This window comes from Trichinella spiralis (assembly GCF_000181795.1).
Source record: "Trichinella spiralis strain ISS 195 chromosome Unknown Scfld4, whole genome shotgun sequence".
Classification (NCBI taxonomy): domain Eukaryota; kingdom Metazoa; phylum Nematoda; class Enoplea; order Trichinellida; family Trichinellidae; genus Trichinella; species Trichinella spiralis.
In genome coordinates this window covers 7,643,615-7,654,953 of record NW_003526943.1, presented here as the reverse complement: position 1 = coordinate 7,654,953, position 11,339 = coordinate 7,643,615, and the positions used below count along the sequence as shown (strand labels likewise).

The window sequence follows — 11,339 nt, the reverse complement described above, 5'->3', positions numbered from 1 at the left end:
AATAAATGAAAAGCATGTTCTGTTAATGCCAATTTTTTATAAAGCATTACATGGACTTGTTCCCACTTGTTTTACAGACAAATTTTTGTCAAAAACCTTCAATTAGCAATGAATTCTTTTTGAAAAATTTAATTTTCGTTGTCGTTTAAAATGTGATTCACTTCTGCGTAGCTTAAAATTACATTAGCCATGCTTATAATTAAAATTCTTAAAAATAATTTTAATATTTTCAGTTTTATTTGCAGTTAAATTTAGTCATCGCATTCTGAGAGTTTAAATATTTTGCTTTTTAAATTAATTGCATTTGAATGAAAAAAGTCAACAAAATATTTTTACCAATCAAAGAGTGATTGTAAAAATTTGCCCGTTGAGGAACCATACCTTTGAATATGAAGGAATGCCAATCGCTTTGCAATTTTATACAGTCAGATTAATCCGTTACTGATTGTTAACTTTGCATAAAGCATTACCAAAAAGCAGAGAAAGCCAGTCGAGGTCAAGTACTAAAATATATTTCGCGCAGTAAGCTCAGCAAGCATTAAAACAATTACAGCAGTAATTGCAGTGCTGAAAACTACAACGAGGTCAAAGCAGTGCAATCTATTGACCAATATCATTTGTGTTAATTATTAAGAGCACAAAGAAAGGTCACCTATCCACTGTTAGCATTGAATATTTGATTACCCTCAAATAATAAAAACTTTTTATTATGCAGATCTCATATAACAAAAGAAGAATGATCTCGAATATCAGCAAACGTATAGTTCTTATATCCCTGACACAGAGACACAAAATTTGGCCAATCGAATTTGAGCAATAATTTTCCGGTAACATAAATGCGAAAACAGTAACATTTGCATTTTGGTTTTTGACCGTTGAGCGAAATGTCCGAAGATTTGAAAAGTGAAATCGCATGCGATAGCGTTGTTGTAGTTGACAATGCCAACAGCTCCCGTTCCGAAAGTGATCTGAGCACGTCAGCTTGTACATCATTAAGTCAACATCTTCTTCTGACACCAGTGGCGCAAAGAAAAATCTCTGCAACTTCGTCAGCAAAGCAAAAGATTTCTGACGAAAATGCAGATGAAAGCATTTCTGAAGCTTTTCCCGCTCCACTACCGAAAAAGACACGGCCCAACAAAGTTCGATTTGCCGATGAATGTGGGCAGCAGTTGGCGACAGTAGTCACATTTGAACAATCATCAGAAGAAGATGCTGCAGAAGACGGGACACCAGAAGAGGACATCTATGTCATATCAGATTCTGCGAATGAATTGTGGAACCGAAGGTTGCTGAGAACGCGACAACAACAAACACCACCTCCACCAAGAAGGCGAAATCTGCAGAGAATGTATTCTCCACGAATGGAAATGATTTTGCATTCTTTCAAATAAGTGCACTCACTTTTAATACGTTGCTGTACATGTACATTCAAATTTCACGACAATTTCCATCGAATTAATCTGCATACTGTTCATATAATTCATTTAATGTTGTTCTGCATTGTTGAACTTTGATTATATCTCATGCGATATTAAATAGTAAACATTTTATTAGAATATTTCAATTATGCATGTACCTTTATGCTAATTAATTTATAATGCTGCAATTTGTATTACAAAAGCATCCATCACTTCATTATGATAAAGATGTAATCTTTTTGCAAGCAATTTACTAAGAATTTAATGCATATCATAAATTATATAGCATTGAATGTCATTATTTTTAATACTTCATAAAATATTTATTTTTAAAAATATTAGAAGAATTATGACAAATTGAACGATAAACTAACATCAGTTTCGGAATTTAATTCAAACTGCTCAAAATTTAAATGTGAATTAAGTTACAAATGTGGTGTTAAAATTAAATAAAAATGCAATAGGATTGATAAAATGCGAAATTGCTATTGAAATTTGCAGTAATAAAGCATTAATATTTTTTTAAAAGATAATACATCAAAATTTTCCCAAACAATATGTTCAGAATAATAATTGCTGAATCATAATTTCTCTAAACTGTACACTTTGAAAATAATAAACTAAATAAATGAAAAAAAGCTTTCACATTGTCTAAATGCAAAATAATACTTGACTCCGTTACTGAAAAAAAATGTGCAAACAGCAAATCGACTGCATAATTTTACTTTTTAAGCAATAACAATTGAATGGCATGTTGATAAAAGTAAGGACTATCACTGTAAAAAAATACATAATCACTTTGAAGCTTAACCCTCTGTTGAACTGCATAGTACCAATTGACCCCATAATGGTATTTAGGCCACACACTCATCTGAATTAACACTACGATTACCAAAACACTTTTGCACACAACTTTTACCAAAAGAAGCCTGAGTGGATCCTACTATTTGACTTGCATTTTCACGTTATCTGGTATGTGTGAACATACAAGAAAAGTGGCAGCAGCAAGAATCAAACGGAAGTTTGTTGTTCAGTGACTGAAGTAGTCCAAATTGTCCCTTTTTTATGATTGGCTGTTTGCTGATTGGATGCAGAGGATTGATCAGTAATTGGCCAATGGCTAATGCTGCTTTATTTGCCAATCATTATGTGAATTGATTGGACGAATAACTTGAGCCATTTGATTGTCACTGTGTTCAAATTATTGATTAAATAATTGTTGTTTATGCACATTTTTCCAAATATGGAATGCATTACCATTAAATTGCGTTATATAGACATAAATAATTATTTACCATTTTTCAAAACAAAAGTTATTAAAGCGTAATGTTTAGCTAAGTTTCGCTGTTGTGTTATAACCAAATAACAAATATATAACCAGAACTTTCTTGACATCATGAAATATTCTCATAAAACACAAAATAACCCTTTGCAAGAGAAAATGAAGTTTTAAGGTATTCTTTTTAAAACTTGACAATCGGTAATTCATGTTCTTGAAGTGTTGAAATCAATTTCACACCAGTGCTGAAAATTTGTTCAATAGCGTTAGCAATGACCTAAATAACAGCTATGGAGTTAACGGTAGCCAGACCGGAGAGGGATGCAACAAGACCATCATCCTTAATTGGCGTTAATAACACCTAGTCTAATAGTAAATTCCAAAACTGAAAGCATAACAGCAGATAATCTGCATTGAAGGCGAGATCAAAGCAACGAAATAAATTCCCAACAAACAACATCAATACAACTGATTTGGAAGGTGAAAATTTTCAAATTGCATTCTGCAGCATTATGGGCACTGCATCACAATTGCACTTGCTATAAATCAGGTAAAAATTATAACATAAAATTGCACATACATTTTGACATGTGAGAAATTCTTATTATAAATAATAAAGTACAGCATAATATGTATTAATACTGAATGTCAGAACAAAGTAAATAATGTGCTATCATTAAACGGCAAAATCAAACGAAGGGTAATTTTGATGAAGGTACTGCAACTTGTGCTTAAGTGGAAAGGAGAAACGTTTCTAAAAGCTATTATTGAACATTAACTACATGTTCTTAACCTAACTCAGAAAATATAGGATTCTTGGAGACCAAGAACCCAGGACAAAAATTGGTGCCGATTAAACAATCGGAGTTAGTAATTTACCTTTTAAGTTCGGTAAATAACCGAGGAATACAACTCGGTGCTGCTTTGTCATTCCAAAAAATGCATAACGAATTATTGGGTTTTGAACGCCTTTGTACCAACCATGAAAAAAGGAACGATAAGTAAGTTATGTGCAGCGTTTTGAAATTATTTATGTTAATTTTATATCATAATGTGGTTTTATCACATATTTTATATGATTAAAAACACGGAAATAAGACTTAAAGTCGAAATGGTTACTTTTGCTTGAAATATATAAAAGTCACACTTCTCAGTTGGAGTGCAGTTTGTGTTAATTTATGTGTAAAATTAATTATTTTAAAAGCGTTTACTTTAATAGATATTGCAAGATTAATATTTTTTCAATGCTCTGATCTGAATTAATATGATGCTTAGGTTCATGGTGCATGCTGTATGTATTACTGTAATTCTGAGAGCTTTTTCATCATAGTAGTTGAAATAGTTGTATGTGATGAATTGCTCATTGGTTTTTTAATTTTTTTGGTCGTATCGAAACATGGGTGAAATAAATTTGTCTTAGTTAGGTTTATTTTTTAGTTAAATGGTGACTGCAACGATAATTTCCTATCCTGCTGATCATTATATGAATTGTTTTGTCATTTCCAGAGCACTTCAACGCTCGTGTGAAAATTTTGCATTTATGCATTGCCTGCTAGGGTGTGCAACATTCTTTTGATCTTGTGTAATTAGTTGTGCTAAAATGATCTCTAATTGTTTAGTAGGGGTTTGAAATGAAAAGCAAGTTGTTACTTTGAATAATTGATATTAATTGAAATTATTGTTGTTTTTTTGAATTTGATCATTTTTATGATATTTTCGCTTTACGATATTCAAAATACTGAATGAAAATTGTTTTGTTGTTTGTTCTTGGAATCAGTAAAACTTCATTTTGTACTGTTTGGCATTTGAGGATTGTTAATAGTTTGAATCACTCTCCGGGGCATCTGCTATCAGTTCGCTATCTCAGAATGAAAGCATTTTCAACAATTCAGCATAATGATAAATCTTTAAAAGTGTTCCATTAGTAAAAAGTGTAACAGTACTATGACAAGATAATTTGAGTGAAAGCTTTTCACACTGTGCAGTTTTAGAAATGTGTAATGAGAGAATGAAATAATTTTTGTAAAAGTCGTCCATTGAATTGTTGTGCAGAACATTTTTGACTAATGCCAGTTTGATGATCAATTAATACTGTAGCGTCAGTTGATATCGAACGTAAAATAGAATTTATCCACTTCACTATTATTTATTTAATCAGAAATTACTGTTTTCCTTTTGCCAACAATGTCCAACTGTCCAAAGTGGAATTAAGTATTACTACTTCACCACGATGGGCAGCAGCAGCAGTTCGGTACATCTGTATAATTACATATCACCTCCTGTCATTTATTATTCTGTACTGATGAACAACTTTTAAACAATAACAGAAAACGAAAATCAATAACCAAAATGGAAATTGAATTTTCAGTTTATATGAATTTTTACAGATTCCACTGTGTCAAAGAAAAAACATTTTGAATGAACCAGTATATGTTTGCCATCTGGAGCATAATTGAATTTTCGTTTGTAATGAAAATCAAGATCAAATCTTCTTCTTATTAATTATTGAAATTTGAAATTCATTTAAAATAACTAAAACTGTATGTATTAATGAAAAAAAGGAATTCATTGTAACAACGAATGGTAAATTAATTAATGTGCATTTATTAAACGATAAATAATTACTGACGTTTATTTGAAAATAATTTTCAAAAATGCTCACACATTTCATGAGATACTTTTTATTTTTTCCAACACAAAACGCAATTCAAAAATTTATCAATTACCCACTCTAAAGAGTATTTGACATTTATTTCTGCACAGAAAGAGACAGATGAAAAAAAAACAAACTAACATGGTCAGTGCCTAACAGTCTAACGCAGCGAATAAGAAGAATATGCAATAATAATAATAATATTATCTTTAAAAAAAAAGAAAAAAAACAACGTCGCTAAAATGTGAAATGAGAATTTCTTTAAAAAAAATAAAGAGAATGGAAGCAGTTTTATGAAAGCAAATTCAAATTAATAATAATAATAATTATTATTATTATTAAGAATTGACATTTGAATTAAAACTGAAGTCACATGGCGTCGTTAGAAAAAGAAAGGATTCTTCTTGCTCAAGGTGGACCATTTTTCAATTCACCCGTTCGACATAGTTAGCCGGTAGCATGCCCCATTTACCGGTTCGTTGCACGGTTCCTGTCATCCAACCTTTGTCCACTGTCTGACAGTTGATGATCAAATCTCCCTCTTTGAATGTAACCTTGAATAAAAATTTAAAATGAAAAAAAATCACATATGCAAAAAAATACATATGTTTTTATATACATGCATCATTTTTGTTGGTTTGATTTTGTATGAATTATTGAAAAAAGAAAAACAAATGAAAACTGACCACATCCGACCGTCATACCTCATCCGAATCATTGGCGCTGTAATCGTACAAAGCTCTGACAACGAGGCCAGTGTTGGAGGCGGCGGTGCCACCAGATCGACGCTTGACCACATTCTGTGCCGGTGCAGGAGTAGTGTTAACCGGTGGTGATAGTCCATAATTTGCACGATCGGCTACAATTAAATCAACTGTCCACTGTGGAGAATAAGAAGAAGAAATGCAGCTTACAAATTTTATAATTCTGTCGGTTGCTCACTATGGAACCCCACTGGCCATTCATCGGGTCGTAATTATCAATGGATCCAACAACACGCGACTGCGGAGCAACTGCACAACACAAATTAATTTTATATACACATATGAGAACAAATAATAAATATACTCCATAATAATAAGAAGAAGAAGAACTCACCGCGTCCCCCCCTTTCTGTAGAGTAAATCAGTGTAGGCGATTGTTGCAGTTTGGCCGAGTACGGTGACGAGGCCGCTTTCGAAGAACTGACCGCTGGTCGCTGCTGCTGACCAATGGTCGCAGCACCTGCTTGCGAAGAAGCGGCGTTGGTTGTTCCTTTGTTCGCAGTTGCCGTCGGTGCTGCAGCGTTGCTGTTGTTCGTCATTCCTGAACACACTGATTTTTTCATCACATACAACAGATATGAATATGAATATGAAAACAACAAAAAACACCTGCGGCGTTGTGGATGTTCGACGCCACCGTCTCTTCGAGAGGAGGACGGATTCGTTCCATTGTCTCCTTGCGATCCAAATCACCGTGATAAATCACATTCGATTGAATTTGAGTATTTTTCAAAAGACGCTGTATTTCGGGATCGTCAGCCACCTGAATCTTCTTCCCTTTCATCATTCGCTCATACTCTTCATGATATTTAATCTGCACAATAAAAATGAAAAAACATTAAAAAAAAACCTTTTATTAAACAAAAATTAATTTGCATGAATCAATGTTCTTTTTATAACAATATCATAAATTATTTGACATCATGACAAGACAAATTCAAATAAGTACATATATATATATATATTTAGCTTTTCTATTTTGGTTTTCACGCAGCTGTGAAGAAAAAAACTACATGATATTTTTAAGAAAAAAAATTTTTTTTTGAAAATGATCATTTAAATTTTTTATTTTTAATGAAAAATATTTTTAAAAATTCAAAAAGTCATTTTCAAAAACGTTGCGCATCTGTTCAGCAAGTTCATTGGAAAAACACAAGCAGCCCCGTCTCGGATTCATTCGAGCAAAATGATCATCATCATTCATGCCCGCAAACACAACAACAACAACAACAGATGAGCATTCACATTTTGCAAAGATATATATATATTCGGTAAAAATATTTTTTTTCTTTCATATATTCATTGTTCAAACAAAACAAACAAACAATTAATGATCGTCAAGAGTATTTTTAAAAATTGTCCATCAAAATTATGACAAGAAGAAAATTTTCCCACTGCCAGGAGATAATCAAATGCATAAGCTGATGAGCACAGTTCCAATTCCCCTTTTCCTTCAGATTACATGCTAAATAATAAATGCTCTTCACTTCTCGTTTGCAGAAAAATAAATTTTTAAAAACAAAACTGCAGACTAAATTATACAAATAATAATAAGAAGGATTGAATACTGAATAATCGTTACTTTTCCAAACAACAATTCATATGACAAAAAAAATTAATTAATTCATTGTTTTTCAAATAAATAATTGGAACATTTGCGTGCAAAGAAGAATTTCAAATCAAGCTTATCGAACGTTAGTGAACAATTTTTGCACTAGTGAGAAAAGCATAGAAAAAAGAAACATGTAGCAAACATATTTTTTAAATGTATCTGTGTAATTTGTTGTTTAGTACAAGTTTGGAATTGATGAACAATTGAATTTAAAATATAATCGAATCAGATAAAAAAACGTTCAACACGTTAAATTATTCATTAAAAAAGCACTACTGTTTTTCATTTGAAATATAAAGTAGAATTAAATATCAAATATTAAAAACAGCATTGAAAAGTAAATTGAACAAAAAATACATTTCGCTCTTGTAAATGTGATGCACAGACGCACGCGCCTTTGCCGGTGAGGCATAAAATGTCAACAATAATTCATCAATCAAACGCGCATCAGTGCTTGTTTTATTCCAACGAACATCTGATAAATGTTATCTACTTTGGATCGTTCGCAGAAAGAAAAAGAAATTCCAACTCATTTCAATGGTATAAATTTTCAAAAATTTAATTCGAAAAAAAAAATTCTTCAAATCCCTCACATCCATCTCCTGCTGATTAGGATTTTATTGGAGAAAATGAGAAATAAAATACCCGAAACAAACTACTTTTGAATCACAAGAGAATCGATCGTAAATTTGATTATCAAATTCAATTAAAAAAAATTCCCTGATGATAATAAATAAATAAATAAGTAGTTTTCAATTTTCTTTCGCAAGGTGCTTTTGATTGAATACTTATAAATTCACTTTTCCAGAAAAAAAATACATCAATTAAAATAAAAAGAACACGCATCCATCCTCCCCCCCCTCCCCATTTAGAAATGAACAAGAATGATATGTTTGAGTATTTCAACTATTCAACTAAATACTATAATAGTTGCAAAGAAATGTACTTTAATTGAGATTAATTCCACTGAACAGGCAGAAATAAAGTTTTTATTTTCAAATGTCTTCAGCCTCGTTGCATTCTTGCTAGTCAATTTTGCAAAAATTAATATTATCAGGAAAGTTTAATTTTTTTTCAAGTCAAAACGCGTTCCAATTCATTTACAATTAATTCCGTTCTACACAGTGAGCACAACTTTCTAGGTTAATTAACTTCTCTAATAATATTGCTTCAGTTGGAAAAAAGAGAAAAAAAAGAAATTATCCAAGAAACTGAAATTCATCAGTTCGGTGAAGAATTACAAAATATACAAAGACTGGCTGGCAGCTTTTCACTGATTAATGCTTCTCGGCATTCAGCGTTTCTCCATTACTGCTGAATACGCACGCGCAAATGATAATAATAATAATAATAATAGTAATGTTTTTGTTGTTGTATTGATTTTCATCGATCCAAAAATTTTCCACAAAGAACAGAATAAAATATCAAAAAAAATGCATATACAAGTAAACGAATGATTATCGAAGAAAAAAATTTTGGTGAAAATTATCTCGCTGAAATGTTGTTGTTCAAGAAGAAGAAATAACAAAAATTGTTTTTAATTAAATGTTTCCAGAGAATGAATCACCACCATTCATCATGAATTCATTCATATGTTTGCTTCAATTTTCTCGAAATGCGTGCGCATATTTTCTATTTTACACACAACTCGATGAAAAATAAACAATCAGTCAATAAAAGCAGCTGTCGGCATTTGAACAACGGAAAAGCTTTTTTCCCATTTCTTTTCACAAACAAGCATAGCAAAGTTCACTGCATTATTAATATTATTATAAATGTGTAAAGTGCGATAGAAAAGTGAATATATTATTTATTTTGATACAGTTTCAACGGTGGGCGAAATGTCACTTGAAAATTCACTGCTTTTCAAATCAAGTGGACAGAAAACCGGCCGCAGAGCATCATCACGCGATGCGCATTCAACTTGGAATTTTCCAAACAACATGAAAAAGACCCAAATTTGAAATGTTGAACTAATTTTGAAATTTGACTTTTTACTATTTTTTCTTCCAAGCAAGAAAAAATTTCACAAACCAATGTGAGTCTTCGACTTCACGCTGGTGACAGTTCCCAAGTTGGAAAATCCCTTTGCTTCTTGTCCCCCCCCCCATGCTCTTACATGATGAACAAACAGCACCCGGATTATTACATCTCGAAATGTGACTTTTTCACACTTGGAGCCAAGTGATGGCCAAGGCCGCCAATCACCGGAGGCAGTTTCAAACGTTCCAACAAGTTGGATTGGTCCCAATCAATTAACTAACTGTTTGCTCTTCTTCTTGTCCAACAATTTCAAATTATTCATCCGCCTGTGTGCACCGGTCAATGCAACTAGAGCTGCCTGCTGACCTGGCCAGTGTCAACCGCGTGAAACACTGTGAAATCTAACACTAACCGTGTTTCCGGTGCATCATTTCACACACACACACGTTGCCAAATTGGAAAATGAACTTATTTATATATGTATATCGTTGACTAAATTAATTTTCCAAATCAACCAGTTCACATTCCATACCACCACCACCACATACATGAAATTCCAAATCACATTTATATACATTATTTGTGGCGACCAATTTTTGTGGTCAGCTAACAAAAAATAACTCACACGCGCGCAAAAAGCAGTAGCAATAGCGGCGGCGCTTCTTGGCGACTTAGCAAGCGTTAGCATGATCGCGCAGGCGTTGGTGGAACCTGGTTTGATGATAAAACAAATTCCCCAACAAGTTGCGCATTGCAAACTCTGAAAGCGAGCAAAACAAACGCGTTCGAATCGACGGAAACGAGTTGGCACATTCCGATGCATCACCGCTTTTCCAACACGCTCGCTACAGCGCAATAATAATAATTATTATCATCATCAACTACCCAACATTCAACTAGAACAACCCCAAGAACAGTAGAGCAAAGAATTTCAACGAGAAAACAAAAAATAATTCTTTTTTACCAAGCTCTGATTTTTCGTGTTTTCTTGAAGTCGTCTCATCTCCGGTGTGTCCGCTACCACTGACGCTTTGGTTTTCGGGTAGTGGCTGAAAATGTATATTCTAAATTCTAAATTCGACCTGCCAAAATACACGCGAAAACACTCACGCTTCACAGTATGGCTGCTTTTCGTAACCTTTGTAATTTTTCATCGTCAACACCATATTGCACGCCGTGCAACGAAAGCACTGCTTGTGCCACACCTAATTTTTTTCACTTGCATTTTCAAACAACCTCGTCACTGATTGGCACGTAAATAACTGAAATGCCAAAAGAGAAAGCCCTTCATTACCTGATCCAAACATTTCAGCTCCTCCATCGGATAGACAGTTTTGCCGCAATCTGGGCGAGCGCATTTACTTGGAGCCATCATCTCGCTAGCTGTCCCAAATGAAAGCAACGACGTTTGAAATGACTGGGACGCACATTCACAGTAATGACAGTATGCATAAACAAACTTGCAAATCATTAATACACATTTTTAAAGTACTGTATGATTGTTGCGTTCTTCTTTTTTTCAATTAAAACACAAATATCGCACACAGTTTTTTGTAATATTATGCATTTTCATTTAAATGAAGCTCTGTTTGGTTTCTTTATTTATCACAACAGAACAGAACAGAAG

The 11,339-nt window shown here is 32.9% G+C and overlaps 3 protein-coding genes across 3 annotated transcripts; 2 read left to right on the top strand and 1 right to left on the bottom strand.

Moving 5' to 3' along the window:
- The first annotated feature begins 884 nt into the window (after positions 1-884).
- On the top strand, positions 885-1,394 carry Tsp_01849 (conserved hypothetical protein). The gene has a single exon (XM_003377638.1). It carries the CDS (start codon positions 885-887, stop codon positions 1,392-1,394), a length of 510 nt encoding a protein of 169 aa, XP_003377686.1.
- A 1,596-nt stretch (positions 1,395-2,990) lies between these two features.
- Tsp_01850 (conserved hypothetical protein) lies at positions 2,991-4,276 on the top strand. Its single transcript, XM_003377637.1, has 5 exons — positions 2,991-3,050; positions 3,209-3,250; positions 3,320-3,400; positions 3,523-3,701; positions 4,207-4,276. The coding sequence occupies exons 1-5, from the start codon at positions 2,991-2,993 to the stop codon at positions 4,274-4,276; spliced, it is 432 nt and encodes a 143-aa protein (XP_003377685.1).
- Positions 4,277-5,778: 1,502 nt separating this feature from the next.
- Tsp_01851 (putative LIM and SH3 domain protein) lies at positions 5,779-10,878 on the bottom strand. The gene is made up of 7 exons (XM_003377636.1): positions 10,823-10,878; positions 10,677-10,761; positions 10,338-10,472; positions 6,727-6,931; positions 6,452-6,658; positions 6,058-6,212; positions 5,779-5,868 (listed from the first exon to the last, which is right to left on the bottom strand). The coding sequence occupies exons 1-7, from the start codon at positions 10,876-10,878 to the stop codon at positions 5,779-5,781; spliced, it is 933 nt and encodes a 310-aa protein (XP_003377684.1).
- Positions 10,879-11,339: the final 461 nt, after the last annotated feature.